Source organism: Triturus cristatus, chromosome 11 (assembly GCF_964204655.1).
Source record: "Triturus cristatus chromosome 11, aTriCri1.1, whole genome shotgun sequence".
NCBI lineage: Eukaryota > Metazoa > Chordata > Amphibia > Caudata > Salamandridae > Triturus > Triturus cristatus.
In genome coordinates this window covers 213381901-213409646 of record NC_140594.1, presented here as the reverse complement: position 1 = coordinate 213409646, position 27746 = coordinate 213381901, and the positions used below count along the sequence as shown (strand labels likewise).

General features: G+C 43.0%; 1 protein-coding gene across 4 annotated transcripts in view; it reads right to left on the bottom strand.

The window, feature by feature from the left end:
- UBE3B (ubiquitin protein ligase E3B) overlaps window positions 1-27746 on the bottom strand; it is a 389404-nt gene that overhangs the window by 91776 nt on the left and 269882 nt on the right. For all 4 annotated transcript variants that reach the window (XM_085632991.1, XM_085632989.1, XM_085632992.1 and 1 more), the window contains exons 20-23: window positions 24649-24825; window positions 24436-24546; window positions 15717-15854; window positions 10553-10618 (exon numbers count right to left, since the gene is read on the bottom strand). In XM_085632991.1, the coding sequence (XP_085489117.1) occupies window positions 10553-10618; window positions 15717-15854; window positions 24436-24546; window positions 24649-24825 (492 nt within the window). The remainder of the gene's footprint in view (window positions 1-10552; window positions 10619-15716; window positions 15855-24435; window positions 24547-24648; window positions 24826-27746) is intronic.

Here is a 27746-nt window from a genome sequence, read left to right as displayed (position 1 = left end):
AATGCACAAGCACTATGAATTCAGACTCAGAAAAACAAAAACCCTATAAAGGGTACTAAGTGTGAGCAACCTTTCTCAAAAAGGCCTATGAGGCATACAGAAGATGGTTCCTGTAGAAAAGGGAACAAGGCAACAGTGCATCTGCACAGTGCAAGCAAAATACCCTGTGCAGAACAGGAACTGGGTAGAAACCTAGCTTCAGAAAGAAGCCTGTAAAAACAAGCACACATAGGGCCACAAAATAATACATCTCCCAGATAACAGGAACCATAACCTGTCACTGATAGTATAAGAAGAATAAAAGTACCTGCAGAAGGTAGGAACACCTTACTGTGTGTCACCTGCATATAGAAAGGGTATGGAAAAGAAAAGCCAATGGGCTCTGCCCTGGATAGATCATATGTAAATCAAAAAGGGACTTCCCCAACAACCCTAGTACTGGAAAACTGGGGAAGCAGACAGTAGAATTAGGAGTCTACTCCACTCCAACTTTCTCAAAATGGCTGCAAAGCAAGTCAGTATGAGCAATGAACAGACAAGAGCAATCAAAGGGCATTTCAATCAAGGTGGCTTGAACAGCTTTCGAAAAACCCTAGGTGCGCAGCCATGAGTGACGATGTAACACCACAAAAGAGGCCATGGTATCCATAATACAACAATTGATCGATTTAGCTGCTTGTTACCCATCTCGGATTATTTGGGCATGTTAGTCTAGGGTGTCATCCAGAACTGAAGGCAGCAGACATGTCAATGACTCCAACAATGCACGGGAAAAGCATCCAAGAACGCAATTGATGGATCGTAGTGAGAAACTAGCGAAGGAGAAAATATGCCTGCCACAAGTGTCCAGTCTTCAGGAATCTCTGTCATGAGGAACAGTTGGAAGAGTGGTGGAATCGTGGGAGACCAAAGCAGCCTGTGCTACAAAACTGTGATGAGTAGGGTACCATAGGAGACAGGCCAGATAATCAGGAGCAAGACGGTGCCGGTGTGAAACAGACAGATCATGTGAAACAGACTGATCCACCGGGATCCCTGTACCAGGTTTAGCACAAGCGCCAAACAAAATATCATACAGAGCTTCACTAAAAGGAAGCACCTGCTCCACCCCTGCTTGGCCCTGATGCAGGAAGCCTATAAGGGGCTCAGTAGTTATTTCCATAGAAGGAAGTGTCAAATCCAAAACCACAGAAACAAGGCACAGCATAACAGCCAAGGTGGAGCTCGCCTACGAGGCAAGGCCAGGGTGGAGAAGGAGTCTTGAGGCCGAGGAAGATTCTGAGCCACTAGCTTCCCCAGATCAGTCAGCCAACTATCCTGCTGGAGAGGCTGGACAGTGTCCGACATGGGTTGCAGAAACTGTTCTCCATAACCTCCAAAACAGTGTTCCTCAGAAAGAAAAACAGTAAGGGGCTCCATAGAGAGTGGAGGCAGGATGTACAAGTCATGCGGTACCACAGGCATTGCACCTGATGCCGAGCGGAGCTGAAACGGCAGTGTCCTGGTGCCATGGGAGGAAAGTGGTGTGTCGTTGATCTGCAATACCGGCGCCGTGGTCAGATGATCTGTTACAGGCGCCAAAGGTCGGAACCCTGAAGGGATATGCACTGGCACTAAAACTGATTCGACAATGGAATCAGAAGGCCTAACTGAAGCAGAGGGCGAACCCACCTGCCTAGACACATTCAAGGCACTTCGCACCTCAATGGGACCTAAAGGCACTCCAGGGGAAGGTGAAGACCCAAAGATACCCTGAAAAGAATAGTAATATTCTCACATCTGGGTCAGAGTCACCCGGCTCAAGGGAAAGCAGGAAGGCACAGGGTTGTCTCGCTGATCGACTCCTCAACTGAAGAATGGGAGGCGGTGGGAGAAGAGGCTTTAAGCTGTGAAGTCAAGAGATGCTGCGACTTCGACTGCCTGCACCTAGACTCACCTCGGAACCTCAATGGGGAGTGGCATCCACGGGAGCGGCTCCTCGAATGGACCTGTAACCAGACAGTGGGGCGAGAAGGAGAACAAGGTCAATGGAAGAGTTGGAAAGTTGTGAGAGCATCACCATCAGGAGCTTCATACGAAGTTCCCGCAGCGCCTTCGGTCGAATCGGACGAAAGGAGTCACGCTCCTCAGAGTCATGCTGCTCCCCAAGGCACCAAATACAAATAGAGTGAGGATATGTGGCCGACAATTGCCGTCCACAGGATCCACAAAGCTTGAAACTTGAAGACATAGCGGTAGAAGGCACACTGTTCCGTCGAGGAAAATATCAATTATCCGAAAAGCAGCCTGAGGAACTGCTACCGGATCTGCATTGAAAGCGCAGTAAAGAGGAAACTGATGTCAGCGTGCCTGGGGATGGCTTATTTGGACGTCACATCCGGTAGACGACGTCGCTATGGAGATGCCCTCTACCGGCGTGCAGAGGTACTGCTGTAAATAAAATCCAGATCCAGTCTAGCACCTGGAGAGAACTCTAAGATAAGAAAACTAAGGCTAGATATCTCTATCATTTCATTGGTTCTTTTATTGTGAGTATACTGAAGGAGCATATCGTAGGGAGGATAATTTGGTGAGATTTATTAGTAGAATGATTTTGATGCCTGTTTTTCGGTTTAATACTTTTGTACTGAAAAATTACTTATTAACATTGTAATTGCATTGCAAATAAAATCACACAAGCATAATCATTCTAAACTGATCACAGGTAATACCTCTCACAGAAACGTTTGCATAATTCCTTCTATACCATCTTTTTTTTTTACTGAATCCTGTAACACTGTGTCCTCCAGCAATATATATATATTGTGAGACAATTGTTCTAAGAAACTGTATGGGCTGACAACATTGTTTACATCCTCTGTTCATTCGTTTGTGTTTAGGTGGTGTCGTTTTGTGGAGAAGATCGGTTAAAAATGTGTAACAGAGTACTTAAGAGAAATAATCAAGTGCCCACTTGGGCGAAGTATGAAATTTGTATTTTGTTCACTTCAAATGCAGTAATATTTTGCAATCTCAATAACAATTTTTCACCCACTGGGGTAGAATATGAATTTTGAAATTTGAGAGGAAGATTCTGAAAATTTGGAATTTTAAATATGTGCTCTCTTTGGTTGAGATTTTGGACATTTGATGTATTGAATGAAATTTTATTTTCAATCCATCTATTATAGGTTCATAGAACGATTGATGTCTATGCACCTAAAACTGACAAGTCTAACTGTTGAAGTGAATAATTATGAACTAATATTGAATTAATTTTGAAGTGAATTAATCTTGATTGTTTTGGATCTTTACGCTGATCTGATCGATAATGACATTTATCTAGATTTCCAACAAACAAGGGAATTTTGTATTTAAAACACATTTACAAGATTGCTTTTCAATTATTTAAATATGGATTGTTCAGAGGCTGTATTATGTATTAACGATATGCTGGAGATTCTGCTTGGTTTATTTAACAAACTTGCTAATTTGGTCAGTGTGCTGGTGATAAGATTATATAAGATTTTAGCCAGAAGGGTTGCCCATTATAAATCGAAATTGAAACAAGAAAAGATGAATTTTGGAGTATTCTGTGGGCCAGATGTGATAACAATGTAAGATATTTTTTTAATCTGGCGTTATTATTTCTTGCACATCTGATGTAAATGGTGTATGTAAATCGGATATTTGCTTGTCTAAACCATTCTAAGATGGCCGACGTTTCTTTACGACATTTGTCCACTTTTTATGTTTAGTCTCATTACGTTGTACATATTATTCATGTTTGTGTACATATGTGTTTTTTCACTCTGTGTGAAGTTACCCGTGAGCAAGGCGACTTTTCGCCGAAACGCGCAGGGTTTACTATTTATGGCTATAAAGCACTTTGAAGAAATTTAAAATCGATCCAACTCAAAATCGCTGTCTACTTGTAAGGAGTGCACTCAGTTTGCATGGTGAAACTTTATGGATGACAGGGTGGCCTCGGACCCTTTAATCCACCTTCGCTTTTTGTGTCCCGGAATTCTGAGGTGGTGAGAAGAATATATACATGTTGATGTGAACAAGGGCAAGTGGTGCCCGAAACGCGTCTTCAAAGGATTTAACCGCATTAATAAAGAAATTATCTGCCTGAATTCGGTGGTTCATACTTCCTTGGTGGCTGGGCCAGCTGATACGGAGCTGCGACCGGACAAAGGTCCTGGTGTGTTTATATATATATATAGATATATATATAGATATATATATATATATATATATATAGATATATATATATTACCTACTGGCGGTCGCCAGTAGGTAGTTATAGTTAGGACCCCTTTTCCATAGGAAATCCGCAACATTCTATTTTGAATAACTTTGGCGCCGGTTGACGAATCCTCGCGAATTTCTCAAAATAGGTGGGGCGCTACGCTCCGCTCCTACCCTGAAAGTCTCGGGGGGATTCGTCAAGCGGGGGCTGAGATAAAAGGGGGGTCCCAAAACGCGTTTTTCCCATGCATTTTTCCATAGGACCTTTAGACAGGGCTACAGCCCGAACGGCTGAACAGAATTACTAGAAATTTGGCAGAGAGGTAGTCCCTAGGTCAAGGAAGTGCCTTTTGTAGGTTTGGTGTAAATCTGTTCAGTAGATTCTGAGAAAATAGCCTTTAAATCAATATATATATCTGAGCCAGCTTACGGTACGCTTACCGTAAGCTTACCGTACGCGTACGGTGGCGTGCGCGAGCGCGATTCTGATTGGCTGTTACATCTAAGTAAACATTCGAATCGGTCGAAACCAGGAAGCGGCGGCCGCCATTTTCTCTCTCGCACTCTGAGGGGGGGCTGTAAACAAAGGCAAAAAACATATAAAGGGGCTGTTTAGACAGCGCCCATGCACATAGCCATGTTAGTTGAGTCCTCAAAGATCCCCTAAGGCCAAAAACGGTAAATTTTTATTTTTTGAAAATTTCGCCGATTACGCTTACCGTACGCGTACGGTGCGCTTACGCTAAAAATTTTAATAAAAAAAAAAAACACTGTGCATGGCGTATTATTGTCATCACTTACAAATTAAATTTAACAGATTACCTATCACAAGGAAGCGCATAATATGTCCTCCATGTGCGCACGGTGCGCTACGCGCACCGCGTGCCCACCTTGCGTGTACGGCACTAACTGCGTAAAGTGCACGGTGCGCACCGTGCGCGCACGGAACGAACTGCGTTAAGTGGGCGTGCACGCCACGAATGGCGTAAGGTAACTTAGCATTTAAAAAACCGTACAAATTCACTGAAAAAACCATAGGTTTCACACACGTTATAGTTAGGAATTAGCATTTAAAAAACCTTGCAAATTCACTGAAAAAACCATAGGTTTCACACATGTTATAGTTAGCGGAAATTTTACTGATAAAAAACCAATGAAATTCCCCCGTTATAGTTAGTGCAGGCAACTATAACTCACGCGACCGCAATCTTCTGCTGATGACATATGTGTCTTTATGAAAAAAAAATATTTGTAATATATGTATAGCTAAAAATGTATGGAAGAAGACATGGGCAAATAAGTGTCTAAATACAGTATTAGCATCAGCAGAGGATTGCGGTCGCGTGAGTTATAGTTGCCTGCACTAACTATAACGGGGGAATTTCATTGGTTTTTTATCAGTAAAATTTCCGCTAACTATAACATGTGTGAAACCTATGGTTTTTTCAGTGAATTTGCAAGGTTTTTTAAATGCTAATTCCTATCTATAACGTGTGTGAAACCTATGGTTTTTTCAGTGAATATATATATATATATATATATATATATATATATATATATATATATAGAGAGAGAGAGAGAGAGAGAGAGAGAGAGAGAGAGAGAGAGAGAGAGAGAGAGAGAGAGAGAGAGAGAGAGAGAGAGAGAGAGAGAGAGAGAGAGAGAGAGAGAGAGAGAGAGAGAGAGAGAGAGAGAGAGAGAGAGAGAGAGAGAGAGGGGGGAGAAGGGGAGGTACATGAAAAGAAAAAACACAGAACATACAGACTTCAATCTAATGAACTCACTGTAAACATCTCTCACTCTGAATAAAGTTCACAATTTTTAATCTCCCCTGGCCTAGAAAGGTGAAGGGATTCAGAAAACATCTGGCTCATGTGCCAACTCAGCAAACTGTTGAACTCTCATTGTGATAGACAGTCAGTCTGCTTAGTAGAAAAGGTACACTTGCACTGCCATAGGATTAAAAACTACAAATGTTTTGTCTCCATCATGGATGTGCAATTTGACTGAAAACCACACCGATGCTTCAATGCCCCGGTCATTTCTTTCTTTCTTGGTATTCTGCAGGTCTCTTCTATGCTGTAAGGTCACCAGACTCTGGTCTGGAAATTTGTGGACTGTAGAGACCTTTGAAGATAAATCACATTTCCAGACTACAGCTTTGGTCTTTTGTTCCTATTACATATGGTTGGCTAAGTCCACCAGCACTGTACCTAAATTCACCAAGGCTTACACCAGAGATTAAATCTTTGACTCTATTTGGCAGGTAGTAGCTTGCAGGTTTTTTTTTTAGTTTTTTTTTTTAACATGTCCATAATTATGGTTTTACCCTGTGTGAGGCTTATTTCAGGGTTCTCATGTGCTCCTGAGTCCCCTCCATGGCTCTCCGCAAGCCTGAGTCCTTTGAGAGAAAAAAAATAACCCTTGTTCCTCATGAGCTATTGTTTATTTTCTTTGCGTGGCAATGTCTCACTAAAGCTGTCCTCACTCATCTCCCAGGAGCAAAGTTGTAATGCGGCCTGTGACATGTCTTCACATGGTAGGGCAAGAGAGATTCCTGATCCTGGCCATGTGCACACCAGCTTCAAACCCTGCAGCCTCTTCTTACCCATGTCTCAGTACCCGGCTGCTCACAGCCTTGAAGAAACCCCCAATATCCGTTTGCAATCTAAGGTTCTGGAGAAAGTGGCTGACACAAGTCTTAAAAACCTCCATTGATCTTGTTGGTAATGCATGTATTGAAGGCACCGCCATCTTAATCAGTTTGAGGACATGGAAACACAGGAAGTATCAGGGCTCAGACGGACCGCCAGCAAGAAAGAAGAATCACAAGCAGGGGTGCCGCTTATATCCACGCACTGCAAGCTGTCAGATTCCAATCCTGTCACAGGCCAGCAGCTGCCGAAAATTGGCCGGATACTGGAGCTCCATGGGAGCTTACACAAGCAGTGACCTTCTCGAAGCGAAACCGGAGGTAGCAGGGGCCCAGTTACGTGCTCTTTGTACTCAAGAGAAAGCAAGTTTTTCATGAATTGCTCTCCTAGAGTGTTGCATAGCATGGGTGCGATCCACTCCTTTTGATGGTAATGTTGGGTTATGGAATTAAGAGATTATTGTAAAAAGTTCTTTCCTAGGGCATGTAGCCTTTGAAATGCACTGAGAATATGGGAGTATTTGGGCTTTCATGATAAATTCTGTACGTTCTGTATGGTCTTTGGAGTATTTTGTCATTCCAGTTATAGGCTTTCCTCCATAGTCTTCTAAAGTTTCCAGATGTAGTTGTTTTAGTAAGAATCATTAGGACGAGTGTCTTTGACAATGATAGGTGATAGCTAACCCTCCCATGTTTTTTGAGTGTAAAGTCTGTACTGAGAAATGTACCAATAAGGAATAGCCTAATGTAGTATATACACTGCATTGTCATCTAGGAAGGTTTCAGTGAAGAAGAGGTACAGTTATATAGTTATAAACACGAAGTTTGTTCTTGCTTAGTGTATGCTTAGTGATCTGGTATGATTTAGCATGCCAAATAAAACAGATAGTAATGGGTTTAATAATGGTTCCATTCTTTGATTGAGGTCCTCTGGTGATTCCTCATGTTATAATTCTGGAAGGTATTGCAGCAGAGATCTAGTTGTGGATTCCTTTTTAATTTTCTCACACTTAAAGAGTTGTGATATATTGTTTTCCTTTCTATTTGCTCTCGAAATTGCTCTGGAAAATTTTAGAGCTGAGAATGGACTTTTGTCCTTCAAGTGTGCGCCTATGGCTGGGTAATTTCAACGAACTGATGCAGCTTGGAGGCACAGTCTACCATTTTGTTTTTTTTCTGGAGGTGCAACGAAAGATTTTTAACATGATGGCATTTGTAGTTACCTTCTGTTCTGGTTGGATTAGCCATGTATGTTGGTGGGACAGAGTAGTACAAGGACTGTTTAATTTTTGGGAAGGCAGAGTAGCAATTTCAAACAATAGGGTTGAACTGGCGAAGCATGAGTATAAGAATCCTTTTGAAGTAGTGTAGGAGTGGTGTTTATAGGGTGGGAGGCAGGGGATGAGTAGAAAATCAAGTAATCAAGTGTTAATTTAGACAAGGGGTGGTTAGAAGTGTAGAGGGTTATCTTGTGGGCAGTCTAAAAAAAGATGTGAAGAATAAAACTGGATAAGTGGGAGGTGTGGGAAGAGGGAGGTGGGAGGAAGAATGAGTTGGAATGGGAAAGAGGGAAATAAGCTGAGCATGCTCTGTCTTTTATTATGAATGTGCTGAGAAGGAGCATGTGTAAGAGGAGGCTGTGGAAATTCTTTGTAACAGACATTTAAGATCTTTAAAGGAAGACCGGAGTGATGTCAGAAAAGAAGGGTCAGCAGAAGGGGTTAAGCTGAGCAGAGTAAAAGTGTGCATCAAGACTTTAGCCTATTAGACTGTTAAGGTTTATGGGCTGATACAGTTATCAAGATGGGTTACGAGGAAGGTGACATGTAACTAATTGAACTAGTAGAATGAGGGAGGGGGAGGAACAAGTAAGGAGTTCCAGCTTCAAGTTTGAGATCACTCAGTTCAGCCTCATATAGCACCACTCACAGGAGTGAAAAATTCCTCGGTATGCGGAAGACACCCAACTCTACCTAAAAATCACATCAGGAAATAACATCACCTGAATCAGTTCTTTGCCATCACCTAGGTCTGGATTTCTAGGTCATACTTTAAGATCAACTTTCTGAAGACAGTTTTGTGTAACAGACAGCACCAGCCACATGTGCTGGATTGATTCTCAGCAATGAACATTTATGCATTCAAACCACAACTGGTGAAAGGTAGTAAGGGCCAGATGTGCAAACGTTACAAATACTGATTTCTTAATTGCAATTCTTTCTGAATCGCAATTAGGAAATCGGCATTCCTAATGTATGAAACCCATTGAGTTTCATTTAGGGATTCCTTGTGAGTTGCAAATCGACATACCTCATGCCTATTAATGAGGTAGACCACAGATTACAACCCATTAGGAATCATAGCCATCACAGGTATGGTGACCTGCGGAGGTCAGCATCCCCCATGTCTGTGACTGCTTTTTGATAAAGCAAACCTTTTTTTTTTTTTTTAATGCAAGCCATTTTCTTTAAAGGAAAACAAGATCCGTTTAAAAAGAGAAAAATGAAACCTAGAAGTTTCATTTTTTAAGAGCAGACAGTGGTCCCATGGACCAATGTCTGCTCTTAAAAAATATTTTTATTTACATTCTCAAAGGGGAAGGGGGATCCCTGGGGAAACCTTTCCTTTGTGAATTATTATTTTACGACTGGAATTCAGTCGCAAAGCAGTAATACATCCATACCGATTTGGTATTTGGAAGGGACGCCCTAAGCATGTCCCTTCCAAATACCGAATCACAAATGCACAATACGAATCAGTAACTTGTTACTGAACCGCATTTTGTGCACTTGAAAAAGCATTTTTCCGGTTGCAAATGTTTTGGATCAGCGAACTAGGACATTTACGACTGGAAAAATGCTTTGCCGTCTGACCCTAATTTCCTAGGATTGCACTAACACCGCCCTCAGCTTTAGGATGAGCATCTCAAAAAAAGGCATAACCCGCCTGGCATCAATTAATTATGCTCCTCAAACTGAGAGATTTTCTTCCTCAATAAGCATTCATAACAGTAATATCAAGCCATCATCTTATTACACCCACATGACGTACACTGTACTCACCAGCATCCCGAAATCAAGGATAACCTACAACCATAAGTAGCATTCTTTATACTGCTGCCAATCTGATCAAAGTTTACCCATCCTCAAATAACACCACTGGCTTCCTCTATCAATCCACTTCATCTTCAAAGTCTGCTGCATCACCTACTAAGTCAAAAACCTGCACACTACACCTTATCAACAGCGCCATGGGACCCTCTCGGGTGAGTAGCGCACTCTAAAAAAAACCCTGATTCATTGATTGATATCTGTCAAGTAGAATCAAGATTTCTAGTGAGCTTCATAACACTCCAAGCAATAAATCTGAGACTTGAGACAAAAAAATACAGAAAAAATAAGACAAGATGCCAAGACTTCTCTTCCTGTGGTCCTAACATCTGAAACTCCCTCGCCACCAAGATTCGCAAGCTACCACTACTCCTACTTTTTAGGGAAGAAATAAATAACATCCTCTTCCAACCTCACCCATGACCTCACACACAACCTACAGCTTCCCTTCCCTTATTTCTCTTTTCCTCTCTGCACACACCTTAGTATAGAGCACCAATGACAAAGCTCGATCCAAGCTACATAAATATACATACGAACAACGTGTTGTACATACCTGCCCCATTACATCTTCGTCATAGGTGAGAGTTAAGCCCAAATCACCGATATCTCCATCATACCGCTGTTGCAGAGAGAGAGAGAGAGAGAAAGAAAAGACAACGTATAATTTTTTGGGGGGGACAATGTGTCCACATGGGTTCTATTGTAAATATGACAATCAGTTTAATTTAAGCATTTCAGACCTTTGACTATAAATGTTTATGTGTGAAATTAACAGTAAACTTAACCTTACAACCCTACCCCCCACCAGAAAAGTACTTCACACCAGTTTAGGAAAATAAGCAATATTTATCTGAGTGAAACAAGACCAAAAACGACAAAAATCCAACATACACAAATCAGGATAGCTCTTAGAAATCAATAGCTCCAACTGGGCAACGTCGTGGCAGGTACTAATCCAGCTTGGTGCCGACCATGAGGAAGCGCGGGCCAACAGCGAAGTCACACCTACCCCAATTACAGTACCTTGGAATACGAGGAAAACAAAGACGATTCACGGCGTCGGGGAGGTGAGATGTCGCTGGGCAAGTGCAGCATTGTTCCTTACTATCACAGGAGCGGTGAGGCATCAGTTTCTTACTGCAAGGCTGGGCAGGTGATGCGTTGTTTCTTTACTGTTGAATGGGAGGTGATGTGGCATCAGCGGCGATGCATCGGTTCCTTACAACGGGGCGGTGTTGATGACTTTGGGAGGTCACACATGTTGGTTATCGCTTCTGCAGTGTTGCGTATGAAGCACTGGTCGTTGATAGGCGTTAGGGTTGCTGTGTAACTCGGGGAGCTGCGTCGTGCTTTTCAGGAGCGGTACCCTCAGCTCTGGTGCATCGGTGTGGTGTCGATGCAGAGCGCTGTCGTCTGAGAGGTCAGGGCTGTGATGTGAGTCAGGGCACTGCGTCTTGCTCTTCACGAGTGGTGCCCTCGGCTCCGGGTGCAGGCACAGGGATCACTGACAGCATTGGGGTTGCTCTTCTAGGGTTGCAGCACCAAGCACATGGTTCCAAGGGCCCAGGAACAGGTTTTGGATTTGGCACCACTTGGAAAGGACTACCAGTAGAGAAGTCCAGGTGCCGTTAGCAAGATGCAGGTGAAGTCTTTGACAGCCCTGAGACTTCTTAACAGGATGCAAGCACACTCAAGCCCTTGGAGAACCTTGGAAGCAGGATGTAGAAAAAGAAAGTCTAGTTCCTTCACTCCCAGAACACAGGCAGCAGCAGGCCAGCACAGCAAACCAAACAGCAAAGTGTCAGTCTCTCCTGACAGCAATCCAACTCTGCTTCCTGGCAGAATGTCCTCAAACCAGAAGTGTTCTGAGTATCTGGTGTTAGAGGTCCAGTACGTATACCCATTTCAGCCTTTAAAGTAGTCAAACGTCATAGGATAGTCTTTGTAGTGTACGAGGACTTGCCTTTTCCAGCCCTGGCTCCAGACACACTACGGGGGTGGAGACGGCTTTGTGTGAGGACCGTCACAGCCCTATTCAGGTGACAGTGTCAACTCCTATCATCACTCTAGCTCAGGAAGACTATTCAACCTGGTGATGGGTCATCAGGATATGCGGGGCACACCTAAACTCCCTTTGTGTGCCTGTCAAGAGAGAATGCACAAACAGCCCAACTGCCATTCTAACCCAGACGTGTATTCTGAGACAGGCAGAGGCACAAATGGTTAAAGTAAGAAAATGCTAACTTTCTAAAACGGTGATTAAAAGGTCAAGTTCTTGATGAAATATGGATGAAAGCAATGTACTGGAAAGGGAAAAGGTCCGATTCAAAGCAGAGCGCCAGTCCGGTGCGTCAGTTATGTGCCTTTTTTTTCATTTTGAAAGAGTGCCCTGGGATGGGTCACCAAGAACGGTGCGCACGCAAGTCAAAATATGTATTAACAAGTGGGTTACACGAAAAGGAAGGAGTGCACTCTGATTCAGATACTTTTGTAACTTTCTAAAAGTGGCTTTTTCAGACCTGCAATTCAAAAAACAACTTCACTAAAAGATGTATTTTTAAATTGTGAGTCCAGAGACTCCAAACTCCAACTTTCTTTCAGCTCCCAATTGGAAAATACACTCGTAAGATGTTACAAGGCAGCCCCAATGCCAACCAATGGGATAGATAGGCCTTGCTGTAATAAAAAAATCAAATTAGCAGTATTTCACTACCAGCGCATGTAAAGCACGACAGTACATGTTTGCAACACTACGCGTGTGGGTGGCACAATCAGTGATGCAGGCCCACTAGTAGCATTTGATTTACTGGCACTGGGCACACATAGTGCACTGTACTAAGGACTTACGAGTAAATCAAATATGCCAAGCATGGAGAAACCAATTACCATTACATTTTAAACAGGAAGCACTTACACTGTAGCACTGGTCAGCAGTGGTAAAGTGCCCAGAGTACTAAAGCCAGCAATAACAGGTGGTCAAAGGCAAAAAGACAGGGGAAACCATGTCAAAAGATGCAAGGTCTAACACTTATCATTATTTTTACTTCTCCATGTTTACAAAATGCTCTCATAACAATGATACAACTGACCTTTGCCACAGATGCCTAGTTAAAAGCTTTGGTATAAAAATAAATCCAGGACTTATCTATCACATAGTGGCGGCAGCATTACAATCAAACATCAACTTACACCTTCCTTTAGATATATGTCCTTGGTTTGTATTCCACGCACATTCATTTGTTACCTTCTCCATGTTGCACAGTTGCCGTGTGTGGAAGTCTGGGATCCGCTCGAGGAATCCAAAAGGCCTACCAGCGGTGGTCAGAGTGTTCTGAAATCTGATGCACTAGTTATGTTGGAGCTAGATCAAGGAGAAATGTCACCCACCATCGTCATAAAAATGGAGATCTGTGAGGAGGAAGACACCGACCACGGAATCGACTGCAGCGAGCGACAGGAGTGTCAATGAGGAGGCAGTAGGGGAACACTGGCTCAGGTGGAAGGTGGAGAAACCAGCTGGGATGACGACGCGGTCTGCAGTGCTGGAGGGAATCAGGGTGACAGCTGCAGGCAGCCTAGAGAGCCCCAACCCCTCGCAAATAAGCCCAGCGAGACAGGAGGATGCCGCGGGTGACGGCTCGTGGCCAGAGGTAGGTACCGGGAGCCATATTTTCACTGTGGTGGCGGTAGTGAGTTAAAAAGGAGGAATGAGGGTGTGTTGAAATGCCATAAAGCAACTCAAAGAGCACTGTACGTTGGAGAAAACGACTCAAGGTAATGAACCCAAAAAAGGAACAGAATTTGTCACAGGATAGGTGGGGGTGGCACAAACATTCTGCTTAGGGGGTTATGCCATACTAATTTGGTGCTTGTGGGTTTCTCCCAAGGGTATCCGCACTTTGAAACCGGCCGTATGGGCAGAACATTAAGTAACTGACCTTCCATAGGATCCGAAGGCCCAAGAGGGAAGCCAAGGCTGGGGAGTAGTCTTTACAGAAGTGCCTCATTATTGTTTCTTGATTCACCTAAATAAAAATAATTGGGAAACCTCAAACCTAGTCCCTGGGTCCTTCCACTTATAACATGCCGCTATATAGAGAAAATTGCAGGTTGTTAGTTTGAACTGTCTTTAACTTGCCCAAATTAAGGCAATTTTAAAGTATCGCAAGTATTTCTTTAACGGTGATCTTATGCCCTCAAGAAATGTGTAGAAGACTTCATACCTGTTCTCTGACGGGAATGCCTTTGTACACTAGCAGGTCTGAATCTACTCCCAACCCCAGTATGGATACCCCGACACTGAACAACTTTTGTGTAGTTCATCTCAGAAAAAAAGTGGCAGTAACTGCATTTCCTGTATTCCCCCGCCGGGCACTGCCAGTTGCATATCATGGTTTTTGGAAATACTGTAATGATGCTGCAGGGTCTGGCAGGAGTCCCAGTCACCAACTCAATCCATTGTTGTGCAAGCTCCTACCCTGACCATGTTCATGACTATTGTGATCTCATACCATCAAGAATTCTTTCTGAAAGACTCCAGCGTTAGTCTGAGTGGGTTTCTTGGTGTGTTTGGTATCACAACCATAACAATCAGTAGCAGTCTTCACAGCTGGAAAAGGAACTGACTATCAAAATACATCAAAGTTCTGGCAAGTAATAATTTAGGTGGACAGATCGTATTGCATAAAAACTCTGAAAATGTTAATTCTGGGAATAACAACTTCAAAAAAGGAACACTTCCCAAAGTGTTTGTTCACAGAATATATTTAAGTGAGGACAGTGTGAAAGGATAAATGGTTAGGAGTTAAGGTACAGAGTATATAGCCTGAGGCAAAGGGGTTAAGGATATGGGTTAATGGGTTGGGGTTAAGGATATGGGTTAATGGGTTGGGGTTAGTATTATATGGTGAAAGGTTTAGGGTTAGAAGTTTGGGTAGAAGATTAAGGGTTTATGGGAGTAGGGGTTAAGGGGCTAGAGTACAGGGTTAGTCATTAAGGGAATAGGCTAAACAATTTGGGCTATAGTGTATAGGGATATGGTGTTAGGGCTTAATGATTAGGGGCTACACATTTAGGGTTTGGGGTATAGGGTTAAGAAATAAAAGGTATAGTATATTGGGGTTAAGGATTCATAGTCAGGGGTTACGGGTATATATTAAAGGGGTTATGGGTAAGGTACTGGAGCAAATCATTAAGGGAGTAGGGAATTGGGTACAGAGGTTAAGGGCCATGTTTAAGGGCATGTGGTTAAGAGTTAAGGGTATAGGCTAAGGGCATGTGGTTAAGCGTATATGTGCTTTGTTATAGGGCTATGTTTAAGGCTATGAGTTCAGGATATTGTGTTAAGGGTTTACGGTACAGCGTTGATGGTTTGGGATAAAATGATAACCACTAGAATTATATTTCTTTAGTGTCACCTTTGGAAATGCGTTTACAATGTGTTTATGATTGTTACAGTTGTTTTGTAGTTTATCTGTTCAAAAGAAAAAAATCTTTTAATCTGATGCAATTAGAAGCGCTTAAAATTAACTGATATTATTTCTCAGCAAAAGAGTGAACTAATAGGGCACAAGCAGATACATGAGACTTTTACAGTATGAATCAATAGATATCTAACTCCACACAAACTGCAAAGCTGGTTATTCAATGTTTAATTTAATCTTCTATAAAATAATGCCACTGCTTAATTGACAATGACCTTATGCTACTCTTCATACCTTGATAGAGGTGAGGTTTTTGTAGAACTCCGAGTCCAAGGATGGCAATTCATCTATAGAGCTGTAGAAAACGCTGTGATGGTGGCCAAGTAACTGACTTAAGAAGAAAGAAGCAAAGGGGACATCCACTACTATTCCCTATGAGAAAAGGAAAAGTGAGTTACTGCCCGATTCATTCATATTATACTAGCTATTTCCAAATGTACAGTGGAGTTACATAATACACCAAGGTCCCCAAATAGAAGTGGTGTTTACCAGATGAGATGAATGTCTCTTATTCTGCGTTTGTCACCTGGAAATGAGGCACATCATGCAGAATTGCTGTTTTAAGCAGCCAATTACTCATATTTTACTTTTTTAAGCCTTTTCCTTTTATAGATTTTGTAGGGCTTAAGCTGCTATAATCTATCAAGGGAATACAGGGGAGCAGCTATAATAGTCGCACAGCTTAGCATGCTGATCTTTACAAACTCATATTTGCCCTTGAATAGGAATTAAACCCCCAGCTTGTAATCAGAACTCAAATCAGCTAAGAGAGAACACAACAATAGCAGCTGTATCAAACCACAGTTCAATTATCAACATGTAAGCCTTTGAACTACAGTATGTTAGAAGAAAAGTTTAAGTAAACATGAAATTTAAATAAGTCAAGTGAATCTGAAATAACATCATGTTTTCTCTATTTTTCCTTTCAGCAAATGGCTGCAGTTGTAACCATCAGATGGCTATGGTGGTCAAGGGAACTGCCTTAAAAACAATTTGATGCAAGTCAGAAAATGTAAGGATATATCCATATGTAGCCAAAGCGCTTCATCTCGAGGTATCCTTCAATCAGAACATTTTGTACATAAATAGCAACAGTCAAGCTGTTCCAGGGAATAAAAGCTAAACTTAAACATATTAAAATGCAATGATAGTGTAAGTATATAGTTATAAAAGTTAATGTTGAGGTAGTTGGCAGAGAAGCAAGGGTCAAACTGGTAAGCAGATAATGTTGACAGGAGGAGAGAGTACATCTTGTGTTAGGTTTGCAATAAACAAGTAGGCAAAAGGTACTGTAACAAAACAAAGCAGGGAAGAAAATCCCAAAAGTACCAAAGTACAGATAATAAACAACAGAAAAACATAGAAAAAAGTAGTGAAACAAAAGCGTAGGTTAAGAATAGAATAATGACAAGGTAATGTAGGGTTAGCCTAGGTTTAGGAGTTAAGGTTGTAGGAAATTATGGTATTTAAAGTAAGACTCACCATCTGATTTCCGAGCCGCGTCTTCACCGATGAACAGTAGCGCCGCAGGCCGAAAGGCATCAGGGATCACCGACACCTGGCCGCTCCGCCAATGCCGAAGACGCTGGACGCTGGAAACAACACGCAGGCACTCCGCACTGCACTTCGCAGTCCGCCGACACAGCCTCTACGGTCCGAGAAGGTTTTTCACCGTGCGCGACCAGGGACCAGCACACCAGCAAGCACCACAGCTGTTGCTGAGGGGAGGAGCATCCTCTAGTGCTCATAGCAGTGTTACCCTCCCTGCGGCACAGGAAGCACTTTCACCTGAAACCGACACCGGCATATCCCTGGTGAGACTAATAGTCCCAGGGACCAGCACACTGCCAGGCACCATAGCTGTTGTTGGGGCTTGGGACTGCTGACAACTGCTGACATCTGTGGGCTCATCACGAGAACGCCGCGCTGCCCTGGGGGCGATATCCACCGGACTACCAACATCTGAACGCGGGACTGCGAGGACCAGGCTGCTTGGCGGTGAGCGCAGCTGCATCCTCTTCCCGGCTCCTCCCCTCACGCCCCTTTGTCTTCACCTTGCACTTTTCTTACCGCGCGCAAGCGGGACGCGCGCGGGACTAAGCCCGGGGCGAAGACCGGGCTAAGAGCGGGCCGTTTGAGGCCGTTCGAGACTGGAGACACTGGGCTGGGCCACCCCCCCTACATCCTAGTAAGCGTATTTGACTGTGACCTTCTAATCGATATTGGTGGGAATAATGTCCAGGAATAAAAATGCCGCCGCTGGTACATCTATGGCAGGGACCCTGGACAATTTCATTGTTAGAGCTGCTAACATTCTAGAACGAGAGATAGACCTTACTGAGCGTCGTTTATCGCTAGAACCCTTTACAACCAAACGCTCATCTCTAGGGAAAATCGCCTCATCTGCCACACCAGGGGCAACCACTACTAACCCTATACTTACTGAATGTCTGTCTAGTGAAATTGAAAGTGCAGATCTTAGTACGGATTTAATTATTGACAGTAACAAGCGCAGAGATATTATAAGGTCTACTACACCTATAACCACCACGGCAGTTGCTGCTAACAATTTAACGGAAGGTGTTTCTACTCGCGCACAATTACATGCAATAACCGAGGCTACCTCACTTTCCTCCTCCTCCCCCTTAAATTTAGGAGCAAAACCGAAATTTAAGGCTGCTCCGCAAGCAAAAGGGGGGAGACAACCAAGAGGGTCAAAAAATAAACATAAAAATAAAACAATTGCGTCTAACATTACCTTGGGCGCTGCCGAATATCCTTTGAACGAAGTCACCCTAGACCTGACCAGGCAACTTGATGTCGGGTTTCAGTCCAAAATAATAGAAGTATTTGAAAATTCAACCCGCCTGATCCTGGATAGACTTTCCAGGATTGAGGAGCGATTACAGAAGTTAGAAAAGACCGCCTCTGTTAATTTAGAACATAATCAATGCCTGAGGACAGACCTACTTAGGGAGCTCCATGAACACCCTCTTCTTGCCAAAACTGCCAGCAACCCAAAAGAGAAAACTCCTCCCCCTATGGCTTTGCCGCCAATCGACAAGCACTTGGGACTACTAGGGGACAATTGTGCAAACACAGCCCGTATTGAAAATACCATGTCTAGTAGTGGCCTTCAAAACTCTTATGCAGGAGTAAAGCCCCAGCAGAATCCATCGGAAGTTAACACAAAAACCAATAACCTTATTCCACAAGATAGTAATGAGGTAGTAAATGGAACTGCTTCTGTCCAAGATGTAGTTCCCAAATTACCTATCTTAGACCTTCCCCCAGAATCCTCACCCTACGTCATTATACTGGCGGGAGTACCTGGCCTGCAGGGAAAAACTAATGAGTCTTATTTAGAATTGAGGAACAAAACTATCTATTGGCTTAATTGCAACCGACCCCTCCCTCCTAACATTCATACTAAAATCCTATTTGTACGGAGAGTTAGCTGGGTCGGCAGAAGGAATAAAGACATACTGGGAGACTGTATAATTGTTAATTTTAAGGACACTCAGGCTGTAAAATATATCCAGCACGTACAATCTCTTGACCCTAACACAAACATTATTCCATTACCTCTCGATTACTTTTATCCTCATCATTCAGCAAACAAGCGGTGGGAATTAGTAGGGAGGGCAAAAACACACACTAACCAGGCAAGAGGTATGTTGCCTACACCCAGACAAGGCTGGTTGGAGACCATTCCACTGTCAAATAGGTATAGCAGTCTGGATATGGTCGACTGACTACCCCTGAATTACAATGCCGTCGAACTTGCGGGGGAAGTCGCAGTGGGTGATAAGCCAACCTCACCGACAGACCCACGGCCCGTAAAATCGTTAACTTCCTCAGAGAACAACTTAGGAATTATCCCTATTAATACTGAGGACAATGAGAAAACTGACCATCTCACACTGCCGAGCAGCGGATCCTCCAAATCTGTTGCTCCTGGTGTAACCCCCATAGTGATCTCATCTTTAGAGGGCGACACATGCCATTCTATTAGTTTTTTATCCTGGAATGTTGCAGGGCTGTCCTCCAGGTTAGGCGACATAAATTGTGCTTCCTTTATTAAACGGTTTTCGATTGTCTGCCTCCAGGAATGTTGGACGGTTGAGCCCATTCACATGAATGGTTATCGTACTTACCACACGCCAGCTGTACACACCCTGAGAGGGAGAAATAAAGGAGGCCTCTGTATTTATGTCTCAAACTGCTTAAAGGAAACTAAGATTTCTTTTTTCTCCAACTCCATCTTCTACCAGATTTTGCATGTAACACTGGGAGGCAATCAAAACATTAATTTGATAAACTTCTATAACAACATACCGAAAGATGCTTGGGCCTCGACCTACAAAGAATTGCTTGAGACCCTTAAAAATATAGATGAAAAAGAACGCATTGATAGCTGCGTGATTTGGATGGGCGATTTTAATTATTTCTTATGCCCATTGAGCGACCAAAACCTATGTGGACTGGGAGAGATGGATGGTGTTCCTGTGACACATTTCTCACATACATCTTTGGGAAAACACCTCAATGAGATACTTTTTTCCCTGGACCTGGGCTTTGTGAACGACCTATGCTCCCCACCAGTCTCTTTTAACCCCACATTCATTGGACGGGGCTGCAAATCAATAATTGACTTCATGTTAATATCCAAACGCTATTCACACTATATTATTGCGTTTGAAACATGCGAGGTAGCAATGAGCGACCACTTACCGCTCAGTATGTCCCTTAATACAATGCTGGGTAATAAGAACACGGTTACTAAGACCCAGACCTTGTATGACTTCAATTTAGAACTTGCAAAGAAGAACGGTTATACCCTTAAATGGGACAAAGTGGAACCAGTGGCCTTCCTAGGAAAGTTAATTCGCTCCAAGGAAGAGGAATTTAATATCTGTCTTACAGAGCACATTGAGCCTCTTAAAGTCAATGATGCTTTTCTTAGTATCTCGGAGGAAATTAAAAAGCTACTCACGAGAACAATGCACCCCGGGGCAAACAAAATTAAGAGATGGTTCGATAGAGAGTGTAGCAAGACCCACGCTCATTTAATGGAACAATTAAAAAGGGAGCCTAGGGTAATGGCCGAAGTTAGATCAGCCAGATCTGCCTATCAACAGGCAGTAAAAAAAAGGAAAAAACAAATTAAACAAGAAGCCTGGAGTACTCTTCGGGAAACCTGTATCTCCAAAAATAATACCGCATTTTGGAAAGCGGTGAATGCTCCGTTTTTTTCCAAAGGTTCAACAGACTCCATTGTAATAGCAATCTCGGAAGAAGGCTGGTTGTCCTTCTTCCGTGAACTTTACACAAAGGACTCTCAGGTCGAGATAGAAGGGGACTTTGTTCCAGGCAACAAGGACATAGTACCCTATCCAATAAACATCGATTTTACTATGGAGGAAGTTATGATAGCCATCAATAAGAGCCCAGCGGGTAAGGCCCCGGGTCCGGATGGCGTTCCCGTTGATGTTTTTAAGGCTAACAGTAAGTTATGGGCCCCCCTGCTAACCAACGTTCTTAACAGTTTCACTAAAACGGGCTTCCCAAAGACCTGGCAGGAAGCCATTGTGGTACCCATTTTCAAGAAAGGAGATCGTAGTTCGCCTAAATGCTATAGACCGATCTCCTTACTTGATTCACTCATGAAGATCGCGGGGAGAGTCATACTCGACAAACTACAAGCATGGGTGAACGACACAGGTACTCTCTCCCAATTTCAATACGGTTTTAGGGAAGGTCTAGGCACAATTGAGCAAGGTCTGAATTTAGCACTCCTAGTAGCCAAATATGTCGAGGCAAAAAAAGAGAACTTATTTCTTACATTTGTAGATTTAAGTTCGGCCTTTGACTGCATTAACCACAATAAACTTTGGCTAACCATGCAGGAAATGGGAGTGGACCCAAACCTCCTTATATTCATTAGAGAACTATATCGGGAGGCGGGCGCAAGGGTACGTTATGGGGATAAGGGGGACTGTACCTCCAAATTTTCCATAGAAAAGGGTGTGAGACAAGGCTGTATTTTAGCACCTTTTTTATTTAACTTATATATTAATTCGGTCGCGTCTCACCTCCTGGGAGATAAGCAGGACTATCCCAAAATTGGTAACTCCTTTATCCCCATTCTCCTATACGCAGACGATGCTGTAATCATGGCCCGGACCCAAATCGGTCTCCAGAGATCGATTACTAGCTTTTCCGAATACATGGGCAGTAGAGGCCTAAAGATTAATATAAGCAAAACATTTAACATGTGCTGTACAAAAAAGAATAATCTCAGCTGTAATTCATTTTTGTCTAACAAGAAAATCATGACAGTTAATACTTTTTCGTACTTAGGTATCACCTTTGACAATAAGGGAACTTGGACAGCGGCAGGTGATTCCCGAAAGCTAGCATTCTCACGAGCAATTGGGGCGGTTAAACATTTTTCAAATAGGGTTGGAGGTCGCCCGGTACCAGTCTTGCTTGATATTTATAGAGCTAAGTGTGTATCAACTGCAATATATGGTGCAGGAATTTGGGGGATTGTGAACACCTCAAGTACTCAAATCCAGATCTGCCAGAATGCTTTCCTGCGGTATTTACTGGCTGTGCCGGGGTCAACTTCTTCTTATGCTTGTCATCAAGAGTTGGGCGTGCCCTATATTGCTGATCTCATCAAACTGGAGCCCATCTTGCTGTGGCATAAAGTCTGGTCTGGAACTGAGACAGTCCTGAACAGGGAAATAATAAAGGATTGCCTAGGCCTAGATGGAGCATTGAAAATTCCCTGGTTCAATTATGTAAGGAAATTCTTTACTGAGCTAGGCCATCCGGAGTTCTTTAACTCTCCAGCTAGCATGACGAATTTCTCAAGAAAGAAGCTCAAGCAAATTTGTCTGCACTTCCTTTCAGAGGAACGCTGGATGTTAGAGAAACGCAAGAGCTCTGTTATGGCCAATCAGCTACTTATTACTAACCCGGGTATCCAACCATACTTGAAACTAGTCCCCAGCTGCTATATTCGTATGCTGCTATCTCGTTTTAGGGCTGACATCTTTCATAGAATGGTCACATTCCCTGAGAAGAATTGCTGGCTCAAGGAACTTATTCCCTGTCCCTGCGATCAGATTTCTGTCCAATCTTCCATCCATTGTATTCTCTTTTGCAAATTTTATTCAGAACCTAGAAAAAGTATTCTTCGACCAGTTTTAAAAAAGCTAGGGTTGAGACAATGTAGAGCGGCGCTGGTCAGATTACAAATGTTAGACGATGAATTTCTTATATTATCGGTCTCTATGTTTCTAAAAACCGTTATTAGATTCAGGATCTCTATGAACTAGATCATTTTTAATATGCTGTTATTTTTAACCTTGGAAGTTTGATCTAATGAATGTAATATGATGTATATCTGCTTTTATGGTTTTGTATTTTAAAATCGAATAAAGCTGTTTCTGATCTGATCTCAAAGTAAGGCATGTGGGTTCATGGTACTTTTCTGGGTTATTACTGGTATAAGAATTAGCGATAAAGGAAGATATTGGATTTGAGATGGGTTTCTTTAGAGTTTGGATTAGGGTTATGATGAAGTAAATGAAGGGTTATTGTTAGCGTTTAAGTAAAAATTAGGTTTAGTATTGGGTACTAGTTGAATGTAAGACTGTGTTACAGTTATCTTAGGATAAGGAGTGGGATTAGAGCAATGGAAAGTCTAAGTCATGACTCAATATGAAGGCGCGGAGAACAGTGACAAAGGAAATGTACTGGTGTATTCAGCTCCGATAAAGCGGTAGAGACTACTTACAGGGAAAAAACAAGTTTAGGGCTGCAGTCAAGAAGGAAGTAACAGTTAGGAATAAGGGTAAAGGCTAATGCATGCTTATGTATAATTAACGTATAGTTCACAAACGTAGTAGAAAACATTCAACTTTCTATAGTGTCCATGGATGTTATCCTAAACGTTTTTTATCTCCAGAGATGTGTATTTTATCGTTGACGCTACTTTATTATCTACAATTGCATGTTAATGGGAGAGGATAGAGTGGTCAACCTTTAAGGATTATAAATTAATTGATGCAATGTATACCTGTCGCAGAGCAGATACCCAAAACAGGGTGATCTGGATGCCATTTTTGTCTAACAAGACTAAATACTAATGCCAGACCATGAAAGCCACAGTAACCAAGTACTGAAAATATTAAGAAATTGTGCAATCAAGCAATTCAAAATGTAAATGATACAATATTAAAGCATAAAGAGGATATGAAAATTAACTAATGACTAAACTAGGTAGCATGCTGAGCAGCGAATAAATGTTTCTTCTGACTTGAAAGTGCATGGATGCCTTGGGATCCAGCACCACTTGCCCCTATTTATACTGGATTGGTGTAGGTAGCTAGAATGGAACAGAGCACTAGTTATAGGGCTAGTGATCCGGTTTTGCTTCTGTACCCTGTTTCTTACAGTCTAGAGGATGACTACTGAAATAGCGACTGCAAATTTTAAAATTCCATTGCTAAGCTTTTCAATTGTGACAAATCCAGACAACCATATTTACAGAATACTGTGATGTGTCTCCACTATCTTACACAAATTATACCCCATGCTAAAATTACTATCGCTTAGTAAGCCTGTGTATGCAGTATGGAGGTCAAGATTTTGATCCAAAAACACATTTTCTATAAAAGCAGACACTTTCTACATCCATAACTTTAGGAACCTGTTTTTGGCTACCAAACTGCACAATGTGCTAGATATTCTTTTGTGCAATATGTTTATGTTCCAGGAAGCTTGTGAAGATGAAAATGTTAATTATTAGGGTTAGGTTTTATCAAAACAATAACATAGTCTTAATCATGTGCCCATGAAATCAAAGCAATTGAAAAGCAGGCTGCTTTACTTATTTCACCCCACATCAGTTCATCAGACACTGTGTTCTTTTATTTACCTCATATACTGCTTTGCCAAGCATCTTCCCAACAAATTCAAAAAGCTGCAAATAGTTTTCATGGATATAAGATGTAGGGGATGGGTATAATCTTTCGTCACCACTCGTTGTCTAAAACAAAAAAGGAGGAGCAGGTCAAATTCCTTATTTACAACTGTATTTCCCAGTAGTTACAACACTTCTAATAACAAAATGCAATATCTAAAAATGTACCTTAAACAAATTCAGTGCAGGATCAAACACTTTCTTGATTATTTCTTCCAGGAATTCTTTAAAAACTCCATCTTGGTCAATTCCAGCCTCATCCACCCCCAGGTCGTTAACAAACTTCACTCGGATAACCCCTTTCATGGCATTCTGGGAGAGCTGGCGAAGTTGTTCATAACCATCCTAAACACAATGTGAAGAACAAACAATAAATCAGGAAAAATATGGATCAACATAATAGGGTGAACTAGAAAAGGCACCTGTAGGACACTGGCTCTGTATATACTATACCAAAGTAAGGTATAGTGTGCACAGTCCATGGAGTCTCCAGAGGTATAGCAGAGGATAAATTAGGTAAGTACCAACAGCTCTCTTTGTGGTTGTGTGGACAAGCAGTTAGGCTTATCCAGTGGGTGTGTTAAGAATTCATTGTATTCAATCAATCAAGGCTGATAGCACACACTCGGAGACAGAAGCCAGACCAATTAGGTAAGTAGAAAAAAAAGGTATACTTATGTTTTATTTTTAGAACCAAGCAGGACTTGGCACATGTAAGTGAAATATATTCTCAAATGCAAGCCTTTACAAGGAAATGCAGATGTGGGGGATTTGCAATAGTTACAGGTTTGTATTGGGTTCAAAAACCGTTTACTTTTGGAATTCTTTTGGATTACTTTTAGATTACATTGACTATTCGGGGTGGTATACCTAGATACCACACCGGGGATCTCACAATACAAGGAAAGAAAGACTTTTGAAGGTTTGCAGCTCAGTTTTCATACTAAAGTTTAACTCGACAGAAAACATTTTTAGGAACAAAACGCGAAAAAAGCGAACCAATGGATCCTATGGGAGAAAAAGGATTAACGGTTCTCAGGTAAGTAAACCACTTACGAGTGGGAGTTTTGGGGGTTAGGACCAATGTTCCCCAAGGTCTAGGTATGCACTCAGATTGCACCACCAGCAGCACTGGGGGGCTGGGTGCAAGGGGCCTTCGATCAGGGGCCGTTTACGAGCAGGCCACTTGGGTTTGGGAGGAAAGCTCCTGGGGTTAAGGTCAGCACTGCAGGAGCCAACAATCAGCACAGTGTGCCAAGGAGACGTCTATGGATTCCAATGAAGACTTTCGGTTCGGCAAAGAGGCTGCAGGCTCGGGCAGAAAGACTTCCTGAAGGCGACCACCGGCTGGAGAGGTAAGTTCGGTTCTTGGGGGTTGCCTGAATACTGTTGTTTGGGCCATCCAAGGCTGATGGGCGTCGGGTGCAGGAATGTCTTTTTGCATCGGATCTTCTTACCAGCTCGGGTCGCGGTCGGATGGACACATCAGGTTGAGGCTGCAGGCGTCATCTTGGAGCTTGAGGGAGATCGGGGATCACCAGATCCCAGGACAGGATCGTTGGGGAGACCTCCTCGTCGTGAGGGGCCACTCAAACTCAGGCCATGAGTGTGGGGGGCAGAGTGGTGCAAAATCGCGGAGCCACCTGGATCCGGATTCTGTGGGTAAGTCTTTGCTTGAGCAAATCCAGTGCCCACAGGAGACAGTCTGTTAGATGAGTGAAGGCCAGGTCCTTCGGGCTCTTGGGGGTTTCTGGACATGCCAGGGTTCTCGCTGTAGGCAGGTTGAAGTCGGGACAGGCCGGTAGGGCTGGGGCCAAAGCAGTAGGTGCCCTCTTCTTTCTGGGTCAGCAAGGACTTTTCGGTCCTTCTTCTTTATTCCATGAATCTGAGGAGGCAAGGTTCAGGCTCGCCCCTAAATACTTAAGAGCGTTAAAAAGAGTGTGCAGGTCGGGACCAATGGGTCTTTTCCTTGGGGTGGGAACACTCCCTATTTTGCCACCCTCCAGTGGTTGGGTTCCCTCATGTTCAAGATGGAGCGAACTGAGATGGGTGCTTCACCTCGCCTACCCAACCTGAGGGGTGGGGTTAGCAAAGGTGGGCACACCTCTCCTCCTAGTTCAGTTGTTCTGCTGATTCTCCTGCCCAAAGAGGGAGTCAGAACCGGTGGGAGCTAGTTGCTGGGGGCAGCAAACGGCAGGGACAGCTTACAAAGGCGGCAGGTTTTTGAAACTTCCCCTTACGTGAATCCAGCTCATCCTGACACCTCTGCCCAGGATGGGCTTTGTTTCTGGACCCAGAAAGCAGAGGCTCTCTACCCCGGGTCCAGAAACCTGTCTGGTGGTGGCAAATGGCAGGTAGCCATCCAGGAACCACACCAGGGCTGGTCGCTTCTAAGGGGGCATCTCTAAAATGCCCTCTGTGTGCATTTTACATCAAATCTCACACTGGCATCAGTGTGGGTTTAATGTGCTGAGAAGTTTGCTACCAAACTTCTCAAGTTGTAGTAAAGCCATTAAGGAGCTTTGGAGGTTGCAATGACCAATTCCCAGACCAAATACTCTTATGCAATGACCAATTCCCAGACCATATACTCTTTATGGCTTTACTACACTTACAATGTCTAAGAATGGACTTAAGACACCATAGAGGCACAGGGCTTATGCCAGTGTACTCTCACCTGGGGGCTAGTGCACCCTGCTAGAGGGGCGACTTACCTAGGCACCAGATAGTGGGTTGCAGGCATGGCACACAGGGATGTGTGCCATGACGACTCTTCACTTTTCTCTGCACCAATACAAGCAGGATGCAATGGCAGTGTGTTGATGTTAATGTACAGGGTCTCTAAGGGTAGTACAATAGGTGCTGCAGCCCTTAGAGGCTTTCCCTGGTCACAGTTCCCTTGGTACTCATGGTACCTTTTACAAGGGGCTTACCTGTGGCCAGAGATGTGCCAACTGTGGGTACAAAGGTACGGCTTTGGGAAAGAACACAAGCCCCGGGAACCTGATTGGCAGGGATCCAGGACACAGCAAGTCAAAGTTCATCATGTGTCAGGCAAAACGTGGGAGTAACCATGCAAAAAGGAGCACTTTCCAACAGCACCTCATAGTTCCATGAATACATGAATCACTAATGAAAGATTGTTCAACAATAGGATGTGTCCTCTAAATAAATTACAGACTTGTGTACAATGTAAATATCACATTATTACTATTTTGTTCATTTTAGCCCTCTCTCTTAAGGAATTGTAGACTTTTGGATCCACA